The sequence below is a fragment of the Bufo gargarizans genome, chromosome 6 (genome assembly GCF_014858855.1).
Source record: "Bufo gargarizans isolate SCDJY-AF-19 chromosome 6, ASM1485885v1, whole genome shotgun sequence".
NCBI classification, from domain to species: Eukaryota; Metazoa; Chordata; class Amphibia; order Anura; family Bufonidae; genus Bufo; species Bufo gargarizans.
The window spans coordinates 358,553,340-358,577,429 of NC_058085.1; the positions used below are offsets into that span (position 1 = coordinate 358,553,340).

A 24,090-nucleotide genomic window follows, 5' to 3' on the forward strand; every position below is an offset into this window, starting at 1 on the left:
AACAGCAGAGATGATGATACCCAGGAAAGGACTGTAGTGTAGCTGACGATCTTCTCTGATACTTCTGAAATTTTCTCAATGAAGACCTGACAAATGCCTAATGGGTTAAAAAAAAAAAAAAAAAAAAAACACACACACACACACACACACACACACACACACACACACACACACACAAAATGTCGCATTTTAACCTTAATGGATTTTACAAGAAAATCCTCTGGTGTGCCGTTCTACCACGACCTTGGATGGGTGATCAGTCGTGCACATCACCTCTGAGGACAGCCAAAAACAGATGAAGGGGCGCAGGGTTCAAATATTTCTGTCACTTTGTTTCAGCAGTGGGGGTTTCAACAAGCAGACCCTCACCGATCAACACCTCTGACATGTCAGCATGCAAGAGGTTTTGTGAAACTGGGAGGTGCACTTTACATAGAGGTAGAAAAAACAACAAAAAGAACAAAAAAAAACACAGAAGCTCTTTTTTTGTTCCCTACAATACTGAAGGTATCCCAGCAACAAATAAAAGGATCACTACTCCAGATCACATTTCACTTCGCTTAGTACCAGGATCTGCAGGCCATGGCTCTGCGCAGGAGGAGAGCCCACGGCCGCAGTCGGGTTTCATGCATCACAGATGAAACTTCTCCAGTCAGGCCATGTTCATACAGCGTTTCGATGCCAGAATTTTGGCGTGCATTCTGCACCAAAAGGGCGGCAGTCCCCGCGCGGCGTCCACCCCTATGGGAGGCCACGCTGCCATCCTTTACGGCTGGTGGTTTAAAGCCACAACCGTGCCAGGAAAAGACATGCCCTTTCCGGGTGCAGCCTCCAGATGGACCACGCCGAAAGAGGCAGTAGTTGTCCATTTGCAGTTTGGCTTCAATTAATGGGGGGGGGGGGGGGGTTAAACCGTGTGCAGGTCAAACGGCCATGGCTGAAACAGTATCAGATTTTACATCTGCAAAATCTGCTGTGTGAATGGGGCCTTAGCCCTGGCACAATAGTGTAATCCTTCTCTTCATTCTTGCAGAAAAGTACTGGATATCTGGTCATACATAGTCCTAGTGATGGCAGCTTAAAGGGGTTGTCTCATCATGGACAATGGGGGCATATCACTACGATATGCCCCCCCCATTGTCTTATAGGTGTGGGTCCCACAACTATATTGAGAACGGGGCCCCGCAAGTGAAGGAGGGCGCACTGCGCATGCGCAGCCGCCCTCTATTAATTTTCTATGGGGCCGGCTAAAATAGCCAATGCTGTCTCGGCTACTTCTGTGAGCCCCATAGAAAAGAACGGGAGCGAGGTCCACGCATGCACGGTCATCTCCCATTCACTTCTATGGGGAGCCGGCTTGGTTATGGCCGGACCGGAGTCCTCCAGCCACCACCTTGCGAGGCTTCATTCGATATAGGTGCGGGTCCCAGCATTGGTACCCACACCTTTAAGACAATGGGGGCATATCCTAGCGATATGCCCCCATTGTCCATGATGAGACAACCCCTTTAAGTCTTCTCTTAGCCCACTGTGACGGGATCCTGCCGTGCAGTAAAGGTGCACTTTATAATGAATTCACCAATATTGTGCCCAAAAGGTCCTTAATCTGACATTTTTCTGAACTAAATAACATAAGTACATTTTTATTACCTCTTCCAAGTACACAAATAGACATGAGGTTAGAAGAATAATACGTGGAGTGAAACTTCAGCAATTCTTGCCGCACGTCGAGTCCTTCTTGGGTAGGTCTGGTTTCAAGAGTAAGCTTATTACCTGAAAGACAGAAATCGCAGCCGATGAGTTGGTTTAGAACTAAAAGGACTATATCCTCCTTAACATGCATTTTCTACGGCTATAAAAGCATATAAAATAGTAATAGTCTGAAATAAAAATGTACTACTGCCCAGGGTCTACAGCTCCTATCCCGTGTAGGGTCGTTATACTCCGTACCCTTTGAACTCTACTTCCATCTTACCAAAGGAGTATGTAGATTGCTGTAAGGACCCATCTAGTCCATATCCCACAACTGGCTAATTACACACACACACACACACACACACACACACACACACACCATTTAAAAACACATACTCTATAGCCCTGCTGCATACTGTGCTAGCAGATTACATTATCCCCAAGATGCATTGTGCCTTGCGAAGAATTAAAGGGGTATCCTGGTTTCTGCTTTACTCAGCTATCTATGGCGTTCCCATAGCCTCTCTGTGCAATTCAGGGAGGGGGGGGGGGGGGGCTTCACAGGATAGTTGCCATGATTGGTGGGGGTCCCAGTGGTAGGACCCCCACCCATCTGATCGTTATCCCCCCCAGGATAACTTGTCATAAATGGAATACCCCTTTATGGTAGCCATACACAATCGTTGGCTGAAGGCGCCAGCGTCAGCACGGCAACTATCTAATGTGTATGGGGGTGTACAGACTACCACTAGATAAACGGCTGGCACGTATGATTTCGACAAGCTCGATTCTCCAGACAGAATGAATGTCTGGTCGACAGCTCTCCAAGAATCGCCATGAAGCCCTTAGTGCAGGTCATCAGACCCATGGTTGGGACAGAATTTGCATCTGTAATAAGGGTAAAACGTGTCCACATTAAGGCAGTCTGGATGAGGCCTTAGCCATGTGCACAGTAACTTATACATGAAAGTTCTGGATTATTAGATTAAAAGAACAGAGGAGGAACACCGTCGGATCCTAACCCCAGTAACAGTACTCTATTAATAGGACAATAATGACCACGATCCAGCAGTGACAGTTCTGAACATAACCCGGCCTAGAGAAATGAGAAGAAGCAAATGCAGCCAAGTCACTTCTCTAATAACAGCTAAACGGCAGGTGAAATATTGCGAAGACTCCTTTATCTGTAGGCATTGGAAATAAATGACTGGGCTGAACAGAAGCTACAAGGAAACGCCTGATGAGTAACACATTGTACGCCCCACCCATACACCATAGGTGCCGTTTATTTCATCTTGAGTATCAACCCTTGAAAGTATAAAGGCCCCTTTACATTGCTCAATGGACTAGACAATTGTCGGGAAGGAAGTGTTCTTTTACATTCACCTGCTCGTCGGTGAAGGAGAAAGCTGCATTTGCATGCAGAGATCTCCTCCACAGTATGTGGAGGAGCGACCGCCAATACCATCACTCGTCCCCATACAGACTCACTGTTTGCCTGCAGGAGAGTGCGGCATGATCTGCTGCCGGCACCTTTAGGCTTGGTTCAGACCTGAGCGTTTTACAGCGCGTTCCTACGCGCTGTAAAACGCCCGACGCCCCAAGAAGTACATGAGCTTCTTTGGGGCGTCTTGTCGCGCGTTCCCGCCCATAGACTTCAGCGGGAACGCGCGACAATGGGCGTTCGCTTGTCTCTGTATGCGCGATTGCAAACGCCCGTACAATCGCGCATACAGAGTGCTCCATCGCGAACGCTCAGGTCTGAACCCAGCGTTACACCGGCATTATCGACAACAAGTGTCCGTACAAACGCTCATTGGCGATTATCTACCCAAACATCGGCAAAACTAAAGTGGCCGTAAGAGGCAGCACGCCAGAGATAATCACTGAGAAACAGCGCACAGTCATCCAAGGGGAAGCAAAACACCAGTACAATAGACTGATATTTTCTCCGGGGCATCAAGGTAAGAAATGCAAAAAAATATCTGTATATGTGCGAACATTTACGCCTTATTACCTTCCATAGGTTTTGCTAAAAACTGATCATTCAGCATCTAATGAGAGTTTATTACTATTTATTCTTTCTAGCTAAAGAAAATCAAACCTCTAAGCAGATTCATTTCTTAACATATCTTCTATCACTGTAAAGCTTCGTTTTTGGATACAGAGCTCCAAATCCCCTGCACTGGCATAAAAGTAAAAAAAACATCATCTTGAGAAAGGGGATCCCCTTTCCGCTGTCTGAAAGGAGCGGCTGGTTAAGCGTGCGCACAGACACTGGTGACTACCGGCGTGCCAGTGATAGCCATTTTCACCAGTGCCACAGAATGACTGGTCATATATTTATCCCCTAACTTTAGAGTTTAAAAGGGAATTCTGAAAATAGAAGAAAAAACACACAACATGTCCTCTTTCAAAGATATAGTCATAAATGCCTTCAATTACTGTAGCAATGACGTAAACTGAAATACCTACAATTAGCAACATGGCTGAGGGTGGGGGTACTCACTTCTGTAAACTAAAATGGCCACAGTCCTGTATCAGAAACCCACCCTGGAGCACAAATAGGACAGGCTGTGTGCTACTGGAGACCTGCATTGGGGAAGGGTAGGGTACTGCATGTTCCTGTGCAGGCTGCCAGGCATCATGGAGGCACAAACTACGGCTGCAGCATCAGCAGCCGATTATGGACCAGTCATGGAGAGACTTTGTGCCAGTAACTGATGCTGCTGCTGCCGCCGCAGTGGTGCTTCCACAATGCAGTCAGTCTGCTTGTTAGAGCAAACAGAAACAAGGCAGCGATGTTTAGCATTACCTCCCCCCACCATCACGCCGGTCTTGAGCAGCACGCAACCTGTCCGATTTGGGGTACTTTCACACTTGTTTTGCTGGATCCGGCAATCAGTATGCAAATCTAAAACCACCCGTCTCACAAATGCATTGCAATACTGGATCAGTCTCTCCAGTGTCATCCGGAAAAACGGATCCGGTATTTATTTATTTTTACATTTTTTTTTTTAAAAGGTCTGTGCATGCGCAGACCGGATCCGTCAATGCGGAACTAATACATTACAATGGAAATAAACGCCGGATCCGGCATTCTGGCAAGTGTTCAGGATTTGTGGCCGGGGAGAAAAATGCAGCATGCTGCGGTTTTTTCTCCATCCAAATACCGTAAAAGGACTGAACTGAAGACATCCTGAACGGATTGCTCTCCATTCAGAATGCATTAGGATAAAACTGATCAGTTTTTTCCGGTATTGAGCCCCTAGGACGAAACTCCATACCGGAAAACTTTGACGCTAGTGTGAAAGTACCCTTACATTGAAAGACATGCTTCACGTGTACAAGCTGGACCTCCAACACTGCGGTTTTGCTGTGCGATTCTTGGCATTTTGCCAATACTTTGTGTGAACAATCTGGAGATTAAGCTTCAGACTCCAGTCCAAAGTGTTTTGTGCACATCCTGTCACCGGCAAAGTGCACGACAAACGTGCGCACAAAGCATTGGCGGCAACAACAGCAGTATGTTAGGAGCTAGCCGATTATAAAAGGTGCTGCTAAGTCCCTGAGGCCAACCCTGCCCGTCACTGCAGATCAAAATGTTGCACACTAAAAGACCTCTTTATACATTTAAAGGCTCTGAACTCCTCCGGCGGCTTTTCTTTATGATTGCATTCTACTCTTTTCTGGCTAAAAATAATTTTCTTCAATTGATCTTTCTGAAAAACAGTAAAAAAATAAAAATAAAAAAAGTATTTGCAAGCGGTCACTTTCTGTTCTTATTGAATGCAGTCATTTGACAGCTCATGTACAGCTCTCATCTCTGATCTCCTGACCTCAAACACACATTTAAACCATATTCTTAGGCTACTTTCACATTAGCGTTTTTTTGCAGATACGTCATGGATCTGCAAAAAAGAGTTTCCTTTACAATAATACAACCGCATGCATCCGTCATTAACGGATCGGGTTGTATTATGTCTTCTAAAGCCATGACGGATCAGTCTTGAACACCATTGAAAGTCAATAGGGGACGGATCCGTTTTCTATTGTGCCAGATTGTGTCAGAGAAAACTGATCCGTCCCCATTGACTTACATTGTGTGCCAGGACGGATCCGTTTGGCTCAGTTTCATCAGACGGAAAACAAAACGCTGGTGTCCACCTCAAGAGCGGAATGGAGGCTGAACGGAGGCAAACTGATGCATTCTGAATAGAAAAGGATCCGCTCAGAATACATTAGGGCAAAACTGATCAGATTTGGACCACTTGTGAGAGCCCATGACTGATCTCACAAACTGAAAGCCAAAAGACTAGTGTGAAAGTAGCCTTAGCAGTTTGATAAGAATTGAGCTATTAAAGGGTGTCTATGAGGTCAGGAGATCAGAGATAAAGGGATATACAGGAATTCAGATGACTGGATTAAAAAAAATATTAAAGAAAATAAAACACGAAATGAACACCTTGCTAACAGACTGATTTTCAACCCCTGCATCTCAGAAAGGGCTAAAAATATTTAGAATAAAGTCCGATTGAATTTTTTTTTTTATCCCAAAGTAAGTAACATGCAATTGTTAAAAAATAAATTGCCCTGAAGGCGTCCATAGTATTTAAGAAAGCAACTGTGTGATTCCAGACTAGCACCGAATAGAAGTACTTACAAGGCGCACTCTCGAGGAATCACAGCACTGCTAAAGGCAAATGTGACGTCACCAGAACGGCAACAAAGCACATCAGCATCAGGCAGCAGTGACCTCATCTCCCAGCGGTGTAACACAGTCACAGGCATGGAAAGCGCTGGACAGATTACTACCGCTGGATAGGAACGGATCACGTTTGTAAGACTTAAAGAGGAACTATACTCATAACTGCATTCTAATCCTGAATGTCGGGCACTGCAGGTAGGTGCAAAAAAGTCATTACTATAGTGACCCTGCTCTGAGGGATCCTAACTGCTTAAAGTCAAGAGTAATTTTCAGTTTCGGAGCATGCCCATTCTAGTAGGAAAGGCCATAGCGGATTGCACCCATTTAAGGGGTGGGACCAGCTCCTAGCGATATGCCCCCATTGTCTGAGACTGCAAAACCCCTTTAATGCTGTGATACACAATATCTAGGACTGCCTGGGAAATTCATATATTGCACACCTGTTCCAAATTTATGGAAGGGGTGTTGAGGGTTTCCGGTCGCCTTCTCCAGCTGGAAGAGTCTCCAGGCGTCATTCATCAGGTTCTTCTCGTGCTCAGAATCCACTGCATTCACTTCCCGATCCTTACAGCTTTCGTCAAAGAGAGGGCCCAAGAAAAACTGGGAAAACCTGATAGGAATATAAAAATCCACGATTAGTTATCTTGCATCAGTTACTGAGGAGGTTGATATGAAGTTGGTCACTTGGTCCGGTCACTCCTTTAAGTAAATAGTTCTCTATCACCTATTCTTTCTGCACTGTGTTATTCCTCATAGAAAACGTATAAATAAATTGACAACAGGGCGTCACCATTTGTGAGGAGGGCCCTACACACCATGACACTGCGCAATCAGTGCTCACACTGTGCAGGGACAAGAGGGAATGGTAACACCCAGTAGTCAAATTATTCATCAATGTTCAGGAGGAATAACAGAGGCTCATGGAGGATTTCCCTAATATAACTAAGACATCCATATCACCTAGAAGAATACACCTGAAAGAGAAAAGTCTGTAAAAACTACAACAGCCTCTATTAAAAAGTATAGAATTCTGACAAATAACCGAAAACCAACCCCCCAGCAGTAGACCTGTCCTGTATACACATCTTTTACCTGTCCAGTGCTCCCTCCAGGTGTTCATGGGATACATCAAAGTAATAGTTGGTATGTTCTCCACTGGTGAAGGCGTTGGAGCTCCCCGCGTGCTCACTTAGAAACTGGCTGTACTCATTCTCTTTGGGGTATTTTTTTGTGCCCAAAAAAAGCATGTGCTCACAAAAGTGGGCGAGCCCTGGAATGTTGTCGGGATCGGAGAGAGACCCTGTCAGGAGAGAGATTGCAGAGAATTTAGTATAAAGCCCAGTATGCAGAGTCTAAGGCTAGATTGCTACATGCAATTCACAATATTTTAAAAGGGGCTGTTGACCCTCGGTGTGTTTTTTTCTTTTCTTCCCAGATTCCCCTTTTCATGTCCCGTGTGACTGGGTTCCGGCTCCATCACTCCCTTCTCAGGTGCTGCACGTCCCGGTTCTCCCTGTGTTAACATCCTGTTTGATGTGGGTCACATGGCTGCCACAGTGTCGATGTGTCACCCATGTGGGGAGACACGGGACCTGCAGCGCACTAGGGGGAGCGATGGAGCCTGAGCCCAGCGGTTGGGATTGGCCAGGTATGTTTACTGATGTGTGTCCAGCCAAGCTGGAGGTCAGAGGAAAAACATAAAAACACTGAAACACGCAAAAAATAAAATAAAAAAAAATAGTGCGTAGGCATGGACCGAAATCCCACAGAAGCGCTCGGTAGTGCCTCCATGGGCTTCTGCTCCATGCCTCTGCTCTGCACAGCGCTGTATCTTGAGGATCCATTCAAGCGAATGGGTCCGCTTCCGTGAAACAGTGCGCACATGGCCAATGCCCATATATTGTGGACCCGCTGTTTGCTGGCCACAATACAGACACTGGCCTCACACATGATATACCCTGTGCTGCCAGAGGATGTGCCTAATTTATGATGAGAAGGCCTCTTCACATATTAGGCGCATCCTCCGGTAGTCTGTGTCCTTAAACAAAACTGTCATAAATGAAGATAACCGTGTTGGGCCGCTGGTCCCCCAACCCCCCTTTTTGGAATGTGGAGAGGGTGGTGTACAGAAATTTGACAAACCCAGAAAAGTGGCGCGGGAGGAATAATAAACAGTACATCTTTGCCACCATTTTTATTGTCCTAAAACATCTAAAATGAAAATAGCAATAGTTACCCCAGAACAAAACATAAGCAAATAAAATGGTCATTACTGTGGCTACAATGCAGAAGGTCTATGGAAACCATCGAAACCATGAGAACGTCCTGTGCTCCAACATGGAAATACATTGTGAGGGACACAGGAGAACTCTGAATGTGGGACATGGAGCATTTGCAATGCAAAAAATACTAAAACCACGTACCAATGTAAACATCCAGAGCTGCGGAGGATTTGTCGGTGGTGGGGTCACTTATCAGAACTGCTTTTATCCCATTGACCAGCTCAACGCCCCGGTATTCCCTCTTGTCTTCTGGGGACTTGATGATGTCATTGACAACTCGCTGGACTGAAAGGGAGTTCATTTTGCTATATGTTTTAGATTGAAATCTGTAGGAGAAAAAAAAAAACAAAATCAAATACCGATCCAGGAATTAAAGCGTTAGAATATACTTCGATGTAGCTGGGCGAGTTACTCTATCCCAAAACCATCACCTACCTGCTGCAGTCTTCTAAAATAATGCTGTAATACTCTGGCACCTGCTCCTATCTCAAGAACAGGGCCCCAACGAGAATGGAGAGCCAGCCAGCTGCGCATGCGTGCCGTCTACATTCCCTGCTACGAGACTTCCGAAAAAAAAAGCGCCAACGCCGCTATTTTCAGAAGCCCCACAGTGAAAGTCACGACAAATGCACAGCATGCTCTTCATTCACGGCAGATGTTGGTGGATATAGGAAAGCACTAAGGCCACAGAAAGCCACCTTCTCCTCCTCTTTGCAAACTTCTGTCAAAGACCAAAAGTAGCAACAATAGTGAAGCACCGTCACAAGGTTGACAAAGGAAAGAGTTTATACTCGCCGGGTTAAAACGATAATGAGCAGTATATACACAAGATCTAACACCCGACCTGGGTTTCGCAATGAAAAGCTTTGTCAGGGGCATCGTGAGCATGAGCCCTTATACTTATGTTTTTTGTACCTTTTTTTTTTAAAAAGTCCTCTCAGGAGACCTGAATCTGCAATCTCATGTACTAAACTCTAAGGCCGAGTTCACACGAGCGTGTCCGGATAAGGTCCGGATGCGTTGCGGCAAACCCGCGCTATTTCCCTTATAAGCATGTTATAAGGGAAAATAAGACAGTGAATAGACTGTCATCTTAGCAACCATGCGTGAAAATCTCACCGCATCCGCACTTGCTCGTGATTTTCACTCAGCCCCATTCACTTGTATGGGGCCCGCATTGCGTGGACAACACACAATATAGAGCATGCTGCGATTTTCACGCATAAGTGATGCGTGAAAATCACCGCTCATGTGCACAGCCCCATAGAAGTGAATGGGTCCGGATTCAATGCGGGTGCAATGCATTCACCTTGCGCATTGCACCCGCGTGACAATCTCGCCCATGCTCGCTCCGTACTTCAGATCGAAGTTGATTCGCCCATCCCTAGTGACAACTGCCAAACCATCAGCAGTCATAAAAGGGGTTGTCCAGGATTTAAATATTAATCACCTATCCTCAAGATAGTTCATCAATATCAGATCGGCGGGGGTCTGACACCTAGCACCCCCGCGATCAGCTGTATGAGGAGACAGTGGGCACAGTGTACATGTGCCGTCTCCCTTCTCTTTTCCTGCTTTGCCATAGACATAGCAGCAGTATCGAGCAGGAAGAGAGACATGCACACTGAGGATAGGTCATCAATATTAAAAGCCCGGAGAACCCCTTTAACTGGACCTTATCATCCAAATAGTGAAAGGTGTTGTCTTTGTTCTAATAACTGAATAAAACGCAGAGTATACCTAAATAGTGAGAGGTGCCCTTAAGGCCTCATGCACAAGAATGTTGTTTGGGTCCACATCCAAAATGCTTTTTTTGCGGCTCAGATGTGGACTTAATCACTTCAATGGAACCATAAAAGATGTGGACAGCCCTCCGTGTGCCGTCCGTATCTCCGTTCCACGGCCATGCAAAAAAAAAAAAAAAAAAAAAAAAAAAAAAAAAAAAAAAAAGGAAGGAGAACAAGTCCCATTCTTGTCCGTATCATGGACAAGGAAAAGGACTGGTCTATTGATTGCCAGACCTTGAGTTTTGCAAAATGCACACGGTCGGCATCGTACAGCCGTGTGCATGAGGCCTTAGAAGCAAGATTTTAGTGTCCAATTCAAGGCTGAGAAGTCTTTCCAGGACACTTCTATTATTTGGAGCTGAGGGAACTCCTTCAGAGTATGCTGAACGCCGGCCAGAAACCGCTCAGCGCTGACTGCAGCATCAGAGACCGCAGGATCACATGATAACAGCATGAGCTCACAGCAAACACGCCGCACCCCCCACACCGACAGGCGCAGAGGTCTGCGCGCTGCTGCAAAAACATCACAGAGGGTTACTGCAGGTCAGGCCTGACTACATACGGAGAGTTATCCAGAAGCTGGAAGCTAGAGGTTCAGCTATGGGAAACACCAATCTACTAGAGAATTGCATAAAAAGCAGTTCCTCAACATTCTGCCCTATGATCCGCAGAGTAAATTGACCTGCGGTGTGGATTTGAAGTCTTCAAAATGAAAGAAATCCAGTCATTTCTGTGGCAAAATATAAAATAAAAAATGTAATACTTGTCTCTACTACCCCCCCCCCCCCCCGAATGGCAGCAAAAACCGCAGCAGACGTTTCCTCGTTTTTCAGTCACATATGGACGTACCCCAAGAAAACAGCTGCATGGCAATTTTGGTAGCGACCCGTGCTGCACCCTAGTATGGCAGTATATCGGGGCTGCCATAGGAATGAATAGGGTCACAATGAACTGCGGCCCCACTCATACCTACGGTAACCCTGGTACACCGCGATGCTTGGATGCAACAAGGGCGTGCCCAAATCGCTGTGCGGCCATGCCCTAAAGCAGGGCTGGCCAACCTGCGGCTCTCCAGCTGTTGTAAAACTACAATTCCCACCATGCTTTGTTGTAGGCTGAAAGCTGTAAGCAGTCTAGGGATTCTGGGAGTTGTAGTTTTGCAACAGCTGGAGAGCTGCAGGTTGGCCATTCCTACCCTAAAGGTTGGCACACACATGAGATGAACATTGCCCAAAACTGCCAATTTCAAGAGGAAAGGTCAACCACAGACCAGGGGTGTCCTAAATATCCCCTGACGAAATAGGGGAAGAACACTAGGCCATACTGGATTTCAGCCTGTCCTTTCTTCTCACAGGTGGTCATCTTCCCACTGACATCACATGCATTACTCAGACATAGCTGGCAGCTGTAGGAACGTCTGGCTACCTGTAGACTGGAGAAGAATGTCTCTCGGCCACAGAATGACATCCCAATTAGCAATTAGCTATAAAAGCCTTTATCCAGAAGCGCATGAATAAATCAGAGGCACTCAGCAACGTCGGAAATAACCACCACCAGCATTACCTGGCGCACACAGGTGGCATTCCAGACTGGGCACAGAAGCAATTTGCCAGCTGTTTTGGGAAGGAATTCAGTGCGGGATCTCACTGCGGTTACACCAGCTTGTACAGGAGATCTCCAGTGTGACCTGCCAGGTGCCTGAGGCCATGACACCAGGAGAGTCACACCTCAGCGTGCCAGCAGAACGAAGACAGGTGAAAGTTATACAAAGAACCCATATGCATTTCCTTCTTCTTAGGGCCCATTCAGACGGCCCTAGTGCTTTGCAGATCCGCAAAACATGGATACCGTCAGTGTGCGTTCCGCTATTTGCGGACTGCACATGGCCGCGACCATAATAGAAAAGGTCTATTCTTGTCTTGTGGACAAGAATAGGACATGTTCTATATTTTCTGAGGAGCCGCGGAAAGAAACCACGGATGCGGACGCATCTTTTGCGGCCCTATTGAAATGAACGGGTCCGCACCTGTTCTTTAAAATTGGGGAACGGATGCATAGTTATTCATACGGCCATCTGAATGAGCCCTTAAAGGGAGCCTGTCACCACTATATGACCATATACAGCATCATCCCTAGGTCCGGCAGAGATCCTGCGCCTTCGCACTGATTCATCGGGCTGGCGCATGCGCACTAGTTGAATCAATGCCGTGCCCACAATGGGCATCACAGTGTGTATGCCCCTGCCCGGCGAAGCAGTGCGCAGGCGTGGGATCTCAGCCGGACCGAAGGATGACACAAGGGAATAGGAGGGCAAGCATAGACAGAGGCTGGGGAGGAGTAACGCTGAAAGAAGGCAGAGGAGCCTCAGTGAATGCCGCCGCTTGCGAGGGCTCATTTGCATATGAATCAAAGTTCATTTTTCCTGCTTTTGCAAGTGTAAAGAAAATAACAAAGGTACCATTACATTCATGTGTAGGTGTGCGACAGGACAGTAAGCACTGTATATGGTCATATAGTGGTGACAGACTCCCTTTAAAGGGGTTGTCCAATCGGGACATTTATGGCATATAACGGTAAGTCCACATGGGGCCAAAATTCAGCTGAAAAAAAATAAATAAAAAAAAAATCTGCTACAAGTTTCTACATGAATCACCAACAAATCATAACCAAGATCTTCATGCATTACATGCGCATGTGTCACGGATATCAAACTATCCATTGCAAAAGGTGAAATCTGCAACATAAATTAACACGCTGCAGACTAGGCCGGTCCGCATCTGCGCTGTGAACTCCAGCAGTCTGTTCCAGCGGCGGAAAAGACTGACAGAATTTACTGTATCCGGCACAGCCAGATACCACCAAATGCCCTTTCCCTGTAATGGGATCTGGCAGCGATCCGGACACTTTCCAGACGGACAAAAAAAATAGTGTAGTATTTTTTGTTCGCCTGAAAACAGGCATTTACGCCAGATACAGTGACCGGATTACAGTGCAGGAGTCCACTGCGCCGATGGGAACCCAGCCTGTGTCGCTTCAGCAAATAGCATACAAGGCACTTACTAATGTATTGCGATTGTCCATATTGCCTCCTTTGCTGTCTGGATTCATTTTTGCATCACATTATACACTGAACATTTCCGAGGTTACGACCGCCCTGCAATCCATCAGCAGTGGTTGTGCTTGAACACTATAGGAAAACGCGCTGTCCTTTGTGGTGGCCGGGACCATGGGAGCGCACATAGGCTGGTGCTTTTTCCTATAGTGTGCAAGCGCGTCCACCACTGATGGATTGCAGGGTGGTCTGTAACCATGGAAACAAGCAGTATATCATGTGATGGAAAAATGAGTCCAGCCAGTAAAGGAAGTAATATGGGCAATCACAATACATTAATTAGTAAGTGCCTTGTATTAACTGCATCTACATAATAAATTCTGTTTGCTAATGGGGTTATGCAAAAATGGTGTCTGTGCGTGGGGGGGAATTTGGCCAGACCTGTAAAGGCAAGCTTACTTACCTGCCCCCGGCCTGAAATGCTCCAGATTTATCCCAGAGGTGGGACCTGCACCTATTTCCAGAAAACGGGTTTGGACTGCCTGGCTGGATCCATTCCCACCCCCCAAAAGAAAATAAATGGAGAGGGCTGAGCCTCTTGCACTGTCACCTCTCCATTCATTCCCCACCTGGATACAGTGACCCTTAGCATCTCCACTCGAGTAACCCCCCCCCCCCCCTTCATTTTGGAGTTGGGTGCAGGATCTCTTTCCCCAGCTTCTGTGCTTTAGAACGGGAAGAGGGCTGCGGCAGATCTAGGTCTGCTGCACTAATGTCGATCAATAAGACACCACTGAATACCTGCCGCCATAAAAAGATCTACAGCTGTAAGGAAATTAATAAAAGATGATACTGCAATGTAGCCGTCATATAGAGTGGTGTAAATGAAGCCACCCAGCTGCTGGAACCATTCACCTAATCCCTCAAAGGTCAGCGACATAGCACACAGCGCGTTCTCGACTGGACCTCTCTTGGGATCACAACTAACTGTGGATCTTCCCCGACAAGTCTCACAGCCAAAAGCGAGGCATCGAGGTCAGGCGACCTGCTTAAGGAGTGCTATAGAAGGTCTGGCCCCTAGGGATCATGTGCACGAACGTGCCCAGCCCGTGCCCATATTGTGGTCCGCAAACAGCTTGAGTGGGTCCGCAATCTGTAAGATACAAACAGAGCAGAAGCCTACATAAGCACTACGGAGCGCATCTGCACTGTAAAAATTTTTTAAAATAATAATAGACCATGAATCTTGCGAACTGCATCCGTAAATGGCAACCACACAGCCATTTGTGGCCCTCAGCATGGGTATGGAGCACACATGCAAGAATCCTTAGGCGCGTCTTTCAGAACAGCACCACCCGTCTAAAGGTTGTATCTGGTACTGTGGTTCAGCTACATTATAAAAGTCAATAGGCCTGAGCCATACCAGTAATATAAATAAAATAATAATAATCCTCCTAGACATCCCCTTTAAGGTTGGCTATACGCGGCGATCCTGGCCACACCTATCGCACAAACAAAAATTGCCTTAGCAGTGCAGCTTCTGAGCTGAAAGGGGGTCGCAACGCATCTTGCAAATGCGACACCTGAATTGCAAAAAAATATAAAAATCCAACATTGCTGGGTTTTTGTGAATCTAAGGTGAAAGTCACGGCAACTTGTGAATCTTGCTGCGACTGCATTTAGTTCAATAGCTGCACTGCTATACAGACCTCTTTGGTGGTGTGACTGGTGCCATGGCCAAGATGGTCGTGTAAAACCAACCTAATAGAATATGAAGTTTTAGGCTGCTTTCACACACAGCAGATTTCATTGCAGAAATTATCTGCGACTGAATCAGTTCTATTCATCTGAATAGGGATGCTTTGGCGGCAAGTTTCAGGCAGTGCGGCAGGCTGCATGCGTCCAAGTCACAGGTAATGGCCGCACGATTTTACGGCAAAACCATGCAGTCATTGGCTGCTGCAGGCAGACGTGGCTTGGCAGTATCTTTACCGTACCGATAGCAATGCCCACTACTTTACTGCACAAGGTTTCTTCCTCACAGAATTGCTCTACCACCACATAAGGATCAGGCACATGGCCGTGTCCACAAAACAATGGCTCCACAAAACAGATTCCTTCTGCGTGCATTTCCTCGCTCCCAACGATGGAAAGGGCTATTCTTGTCTTCAATACGGACCTGAATAGGACACGCTCAAATTGAAGAACGGCCGCACAGAGCCTCAAACATACGGGTATGTGCATAGCCCCACAGACATGCACAGGTCCAGTGAGCAGGTACACAGTTTATCAAGTCCATTTTGCTTGAGTCTGCATCACCATAATTTGTGCCCAAGTTATCAAATTTGCTGCATCCTTAAAAACACTTACGTCTAGCGATGTTGTTACAGTTTTCACTATTTTTTTATTTATTTTTTAAATTGCATCTCATAAATCGGGCACATTCCTGCTCGCCTGGCTAACCATGCCCACTTTCCTACCTACTTCTGCAAGTGTGGCATAAAAGCAGAAAAAGCATTTGTTTGTGCAAAAATGGCCTGCGCCATAATGTGCGACTTTTGTACATCTGAAAACCGGCACCGAGTGTTCAGAAATCTCCAGGGTCTACAGTATTGTCGAGACTCCAACTGTCACCAGATTAGGCTACTTTCACCCTGGCGTTTTGGTTTCCGTTTATGAGATCCGTTCAGGGATCTCATAAATTGGTAAAAAACGGATCAGTTTTGCCCTAATGCATTCTGAATGGCAGAGGATTCGCTCAGAATGCATCAGTTTGCCTCCGTTCAGCCTCCATTCCGCTCTGGAGGCAGACACCAAAACCCTGCTTGCAGCGTTTTGGTGTCCGCCTGACGATGGAGGCAAACGGATCCGTCCTGACACACAATGTAAGTCAACGGGGACACAATCTGGCACAATAGAAAACGGATCCGTCCTCCATTGACTTTCAATGATGTTCAAGACTGATCCGTCTTGCCTATGTTAAAGATAATACAAACGGATCCGTTCTGAACAGATGCAGACGGTTGTATTATCGGTGCGGACCTGTATGTGCAGATCCATGACGGATCCGCACCAAACGCGAGTGTGAAAGGAGCCTAATGCCCATGCACACAGCAGGACGGCGGGCACGAGATCATGGAGACAGGACATAAAACAAACACCTAAAGATACAACACACAAACAAAACGGTATTTTCTGGCTCCGCTCACAACGGTTACATTGTATTCTGTCATTCATTTGAAGAACAATTGCAACAATTGTATAACACAAGAGTGCAATACAGCGTAAGGGCCTCATTCACACTACCGTTGGGGGCAGCAATTTGTGGCTGCCGCAACAGATCCAGCCCCATTCAATTTGAATAGGTCCGTGATCTGTCTGCACAGGAAAAAAAAAAAAAAAAAAAAAAAAAAAAAAGGGTTCATTATTTTATTTTTTTGCAGTGCGGAGGCACGGACAAACCCCACGGAAGCACGCCGTACTGCTTCTGTGACTCCGTTCCGCACCGACCTTCTGGATCGTTGACCCATTCAAGTGAATGGGTCCACATCAGTGATGCAGAGAGCACACGGCCGGTGCCCGCATATTGCAATTATTATTATTTTTTTTTATGGGGTCATCCAGCCTTTTAAAACCGATGGCCTATCTCCAGCAATATGAGCTTGGTCGGGGTGCGACTCTCGATACCCCTGCTGATCAGCGTTTAGTCCGTCTGCGTGGTTATTGGCCAGGAGGCACTTCCAATACTCATCCGCAGCACAGGTGCTTCGCTATCACGCCGTCATACCCCAAGCACCATGGACCCCCACAGATCCAATACTGATTTTAAAGGGCTGGAGAGCTCCTTTAAGGGTACAGGACACATGTACCAAATCGTCTAAGTCTGGACGTTTCCTCGCAGATTTTCCAGGATTTCACACTCTGCATTAAAAAAGAATAAAATCTGCAGACATCACTTTACACTGCAGCTTTTAATTCTCCACAGCGCGTAGGGGAGATTTCCATCTACGTTTTTTCTAAAGATATGTTCACACGTAGCCGATACGCTGCTGATTTGCAGTGTTTGACAGTGCCAGCAAAGTGGGCGAGATCTTAAAGACCATCTGTCAGCAGTTTTGTACCCATGACACTGACTGACCTGTTACATGTGCACTTGGCAGCAGAAGGCGTCTTGTGTAGGTCCCATGTTCATATGTGTCCGCATTGCTGACAAAAATGATGCTTTAATATATGCAAATGAGCCTCTAGGAGCAACGGGGGCGTTGCCATTACACCTAGAGGCTCTGCTCTCTCTGCACCTGCTGTGCCCTCCGACAGACGCCCTTTAAGATCTCACCCACTTTGCTGCAAATCAGCAGCGTACCGCTAGGTGTGAACAATCCTAAGTAGAGAAGGACTGGAACATACAGGGTATATTCACACGTAGTGGGCGAGACAAGCTTAAAATCTGCATCGAAAAAAAAAAATGAAAAAGGCAGATTTTGATGCGGTTTCTGAGTTTACAGGTGAACGTTGTAAATTCTAGGGGCTTTGACTAATCTCTAGCTTTCACCCTGTGGAAGGAAGGTAGTTTTTACCATTACTTACCTTTCCATCACCCCGCCGATTCCACAATCCGCCTGAGCAAGAAGAAACCGGAGCAGATCCGGGTGACACATCAGCGGTAGAGCCCACAGCCGGTCCGGTGAGCCCAGATCGCAGGATCGGCGGGGCGACGGAACAAGTAGTAGTGGTGAATATCATCCTTCCACAGGTAGTCTGAAAGCTAGAACTTAGTCAATGCCCCGGAGAACCCCTTTAAGTGTGCTTCACCTGTCCAAAACTGTAACCGCAAACCACAAGCATTTATTTTCTGCTGCAGTTTTCAATCACACTGCAACCACTAGTGTGAATACACCTGAAGAATGTGCTCCAGGGCCGGGCCTCCACTTTATCTGAGGGCTTATGCACTATAGAGCAGGAGTTGGGGGGTCTCCCTTATCCTACAAGTCAAGTGGAAACTATGCTGTAACGTTCCTGAGGGGGCCTATGGACCATAACACACATATCATGGCCGCACTCTAGTGGTAGGGGGGGGATCAGGAAGTAGGACTCCCATCCAATGTGACCGCCTGCTGACTCACGACTTTACACACTGTCCAGGGCGACAGATACGGAACATACCCGGACAGGGGGAGAGAAGGGCCGGCTGGAGGGGGCGCCGGAGGCCGCTTTTTCCAACCTCTTACCCTGCTGTGAGTGATCGGGACCCCCAGAGGCGGCTGGCGAAGAGGAGGAGGCGGCGGGAGCCCTGCAACATAGCCCGGCACCGCAACAAGAGAAGGGGGGCGGCCTATGGAGGACGAGGCCCTCCTCCCGCCTGCCAATGCTAACCTATGGAGCCGGCACCTACGCCATGGTGCCCGCCTCCAATACACCACACAAAGCCGGCCCCTCCGCTCCCACCTCTTCATTCCCGACCCTACCATACTTATCAGTCTTTCCACCTAAGCCCCGGTCTTTCCTGAGGCTGAGCCCGCGCTGCAGTGGCAGGTTCTCGGGGAGCTTACTAGGAGACCCCCAAGGTCTTCGGGCCTATTCAGAGGCCTGGTCTACCATGACTTACCAAATGATGAAGGAGCCGGGCAGATGCTCGTGACTCCTGGTCCGTTTCTCTTATGAGAAGCAGATGGAGGAGGAGGAGGACTCGTCTGCTCATTAGTCACCGGCACTTACCTGCCACAGGCCCTCCTCTATTAGCGCTGAGCTGCCAACCCCGGTCTATTTTAAGGACAAGGTCATTGAGAAATCCTGCAGAAAGATGGCATTTGGTCAAGTTGTCACCCGTAAAGCCACTAAGCCAGGCCTATGAGAGTAATGCTTGTATAATGGATGGAAACAGCTCACCATTGTTTTCAATGGGAGGCTGTGCCACAGTTCATGTGGCTGAGGATTTTTCCAGACCGCACCAAGAAGGTACACTTCTGTTTTTGGCGCGGTTAGGGATTCTGTTATGGCTCTCCGTTATAACGGAATCCATAAGACGGAAGGACGGAAACGTTCTTCTGCCCATAGACTTGTATCATGACGGAATGCAAATGCTTTACGTATTAATAGAAGTCTATGGGAATCAAAACGGATCCGTCTGGGTCCCATTATGCAAGACGGAAAACAAAGTCCTGTCGACTGGACTTTGTTTTCCGTCTTGCATAACGGGACACAGACGGATCTGTTAGTCTTTCCCATAGACTTCTATAAGGACGGAAAGCAAACGGAATTCCTTTTAAAGGCTAGGCTTCCGTTTTGCATTCTGTCTGGGTATTCCGTTATTTTCCTTTATAACGGAATCCCTAACGCTAGTGTGAACCCACCCTTACTGAGCTGACACCGGTTATCCACAAGCTCCATTCAGTGGGGCCGCACCGTTCAAAATTAAAAACTTATGGCAGAAACCACCTTGCGGACAGTTTAAAAAACCGCTAGCAGAGAAAAAGAGCGTTCTGATTTAACATGCGTTCTGCAGTAAGCATTTTTTTGTAGCCCTGTTGAAATTAATGGCGGATCAAAAATATGGTCGTGTGCATGGGGCCTAAGGTATCATGCACCTGGCAGAGTCCTATAGGAGCCCATACCGCCTTATAGGCTCCATCTGACTCTGAACAGACGTATTCAGTACTCCAGAAGAGAATTCCCTTAGAACTTTCGGTATTCGATTTTTCTTCCATTAGTAATGCAACAGAAAAAACCCTCTATGAAATCGGGCATACATACGGTACAGTACAGGCTGGAGTACGGCCATGTAGATGAGCGGATTTCCACCAGATATAAATGAATGAGGTTTTACAAATATCACATAGATACCCTATCACAGAGGGTTGTTGTTGTTTTTTTGAGAAAATTTGTGCTAAAAAAAAAAAAAGCCCCAGAAGAGCTTGAAAATAATTTCCATTGATGTCAATGGGAAAACCACTTTTTTTCTGCTCGTGGTTTTAGAAACCGCAGCTTTGAAAAAAGTGTTCAAGAAGGTTTTAATACATATGGATGTGGTTGCCTATTTCTATTATGTCTAAGTTCAGGCGTGTGCAGGGACCATGATGTGGGCATTTTGCCCTTCTCAAATATTGCCCCGACCCCGATCGAAGGGCGGGAGTCTATTATTAAGATTTGCCTATTTGTTATGCTGGCTGGTTGTTTCTCATCTTGTCTTTGCCCGCGCGCGCAGTGGCGCTATCATATTCTGGCCCTGCGCATGCGCGGATACGCGATGAAGCCAGTATGACAATCATTGCAAGATTTAGCTTCATAGCCAGACGATACTCTGGCGATCCCGTGATACATTGTGGGATCTTATTGCCATTACCTCTGAAAAGCCACCCGCGCCATGCGGGAGTCACCATTTCTAATAATACAGGTGAAATATTTAATGATAGAGGAGGGATCACAAGATTGTTTGGGGCATTTAAGTGTGGGAATAAATCACATGGACACGCCCCCAGAGGAAGCGTGGCGAAACGTACGTCTGGGTTTGTCCTGTTCTCCCCAGGTCCTGGTCTGTATGGTTTTCTTTGTCTCTGCCGTTTTAGCACTGTATCTTTTGTTATGCCTTAGCGTATAGTCCTCCCTTCAGGAGGTACCTTACATCCACAGTGGATGCATTATGACTAATGGCTCCATTGAGTCTGTTAGAATATGTATAAGTACTATGAAGTGATTCAGCAGTGGAGTATGGTTTATAAGCTTATGGATCTGTATAATAAGCATGGGGATTCGCTCTGGTAGACAGGGTGTGCGGACGCAGTACAGAGGCAAATTACCAGTTCTTAAATCAAACTTCTGTGTTTATTCACACATAAAGCAAAAACAAAACGTCACTTTGCAGTCTTGGTGTTAGTTCACACACAATGGAAAGTCCACATAGCAGAAATCACTTTGTTGGCAGTTCTGCCTCCAGCAGTCCATAGCAGGCTTTTAGGGGGCCTGTTTCCCTTACAGACGGGTCTCAGCCCTCCAGCACGAGACAAGCCTCAGATCCCAGCACACACACACCCTGAGCTCCACTGTCAGACTGAGGTAATCCTCCTCACCTGGCAGTGCCGGCTGGTTTTTAGGCCTGGCAAAACCTGGCCTGGAAGATGGGGAGTAGTCACCCACCCAGCACTTTGACTACTCCCAGTAAGAGCCGTCCCGGATCAGCTATACAGCCATACTAAGTATTAAGGTGTCAAACAGCAACTGCTGCGGACACATAAAAACCATCTCTTACTCCACCGAGGCCAGGAACCTCAGTGACACGTACTTATCATCCACGATGATTGTTGTACCTTCTTACATACCTTCCCCCTTTGTTCAACCCTGAGGCGGTGAACACATGCTATACAGTATACTCGGGACAGGGCATACGTGTTTCCCTGCAACCGGCCTGCCCTGTGTTCTACGGTGAGCTTAACGTTTTGCAAGGACAGGAACCACTTTTTGGTAGTCGGTCACTTGATTGTCCGGCAAGTCGAAATACACTCGCTGGGAATCGGATGTCAGGAACGGAGCAACGACCTCAGCCCACTGGTCACGGGGTAGCTTTTCCCTGATGGCCACTTTCTCGTACATCGCCAAGTAGGTTTCGATGTTGTCTGCGGGGGTCATCTTGGGAATTGTGGCACGGACTGCTTTCCGCGCATCGTGGACGTTCGGGGTTGCTCCTGCTGTCTGCAAAGCCATCACATGTTGTAGCTGCAACTGGTTGGTTTCCTGCTGCTGCTCATTAGCCTCACGTAGATGCAGGTTTGTCTCTCGCTGCTGCAGATTAGCCTCAATGAGGGTCTTCACAACAGCCTCCATTTTGTCATGGGGCACTGGTTGAAATACAGCTGGTTTAATGTACGACATACAACCGTGCCTGAAAAAAATGCAGAACCCCAAAATATCAGCGTTCACGCCAGCCTCACTGCTCTTTCCCTCATTTTCCACCAATTGTGGGGATTCGCTCTGGTAGACAGGGTGTGCGGACGCAGTACAGAGGCAAATTACCAGTTTTTAAAGGGCTTCTGTCACCCCACTAAACTTTTTTTTTTTTTTTTGTGTACCTATAATCCCTATCCTGCGAAATTGCTATACCTTATGTTATTAATAATTTTCGTTCAGTAGATTTTGCAAAAAACATACTTTTCTGATATGCTAATTACCTTTCTACCAGCTAGTAGGGCGTCTACTTGCTGGTAGCAGCCGCAGAAAACCCCCTCCTCTTGTTGATTGACAGGGCCAGCCGCGATCTCCTCCTCCGGCTGGCCCTGTCAGCATTTCAAAAATCGCACGCCTGTGTTGATTCGGCGCAGGCGCTCTGAGATAAGGAGGCTCGTCTCCTCAGAACTCCCTCAGCGCAGGTCCTGCAGAAAGAAGAGGATACCGGCTGCGCGATCAAGTGGATGAGGTGAGTTTTTTTAAAATTATTTTTAACCCCTCAATGGACATTTTATTTAGCATTCTATCTTAAGAATGCTGTTATTTTCCGTTATAACCATACTGGAAAATATTATAAAGTGAAGTTCGGGTCCCCATTGACTTTAATTGGGTCTGGGTTCGGGTCAAGTTCAGGTCCCGAACCTAAACTTTGACCTGAAGTTCGGCCGAACCCGAACTTCCACGGGTTCGCTCATCCCTAGTACCAGGCTCTCCTTAGGGCTGCCAGCGCTAGAGACAGCCTATCAGAGCTGGTAACGTCACCGAACACACTGCTGGACAGAAGCCTCCGCCCGGCAGTGTGTTATTGTAAATAAAAAAGCCCTTGCCCTGCGCGATTCAGCGCAGGACAAAGGAGCGCACCCGAGCATGAAATGCTCTGATTCTCTTGTCAGGGGGGCTGCCTCAGTGAAAATATGGGTATGTCTGAACCCGGACAACCCCGTTAATTATCTGCAATTACAAAAGTATTCATATTCATTTGCTGCCAGGGACGTTCCCGTGGCAGGTACCAGGAGATCGGGGAGACTGGCAACTCGTGGGTTAAATTGACAAGTTCCCTGTGGATCTTATTGTGTCTGTGTTTTGGTGAATGCCACACCCCTTGCTTCAGGTGTTGCTTGAGGGTAATTTACCTTTCCCATAAGTAGCCGCTTCTCACTTTTGGAGGTGCGGTTATAGACTTTCTTCCTGTCTTCTAACCAGCTGGTCGGTTGTACTCTGTGTGTTTTCTTATTGTATTGTGTTTGTTCTATTCCCTGTTGTTGTATCTGGGCCTGGACAGAGACTTCCATTCGTCCATCTGGGGAGGAATGGGTTGTCTCTGGTCCTAAACTCATTCCAGGGCCTTAGGGTACTTTCACACTTGCGGCAGAGGATTCTGGCAGGCAGTTCTGGCGACGGAACTGCCTGCCGGATCCGGCAATCCGGACGCAAACTGATGGCATTTGTCAGACGGATCTGGATCCGTCTGACAAATGCATTAAAATACTGGATCCGTCTCTCTGGTGCATCCGGAAAAACGGTTCCGATATAAAAAATTTTGGGCATTTTTAAAGGTCTGCACATGCACAGATCGGAAAGCCGGATCCGTTTTGCCGGAACACTTAATGCCGGATCCGGCACTAATATACT

General features: G+C 47.0%; 1 protein-coding gene and 1 non-coding gene across 5 annotated transcripts in view; both read right to left on the bottom strand.

Moving 5' to 3' along the window:
• The window catches only part of IDE (insulin degrading enzyme), a 71,441-nt gene extending 52,194 nt beyond the window's left edge, over positions 1–19,247 (bottom strand). The window contains exons 1-5 of one of the 4 annotated variants that reach the window (XM_044296255.1): positions 19,130–19,247; positions 8,827–9,011; positions 7,496–7,703; positions 6,844–7,013; positions 1,651–1,773 (exon numbers count right to left, since the gene is read on the bottom strand). In XM_044296255.1, coding sequence (XP_044152190.1) covers positions 1,651–1,773; positions 6,844–7,013; positions 7,496–7,703; positions 8,827–8,986 — 661 coding nt within the window. In that variant the 5' untranslated portion in view covers positions 8,987–9,011; positions 19,130–19,247. Of the gene's footprint in view, positions 1–1,650; positions 1,774–6,843; positions 7,014–7,495; positions 7,704–8,826; positions 9,012–18,687; positions 18,905–19,129 lie in introns of those variants that run through there. The other 3 variants (XM_044296254.1, XM_044296257.1, XM_044296253.1) reach the window with 3 other exon arrangements.
• LOC122942929 lies at positions 6,319–6,517 on the bottom strand. Its single transcript, XR_006390767.1, has one exon. It is a non-coding gene; the product is annotated as a small nucleolar RNA SNORA74 (small nucleolar RNA).
• Positions 19,248–24,090: the final 4,843 nt, after the last annotated feature.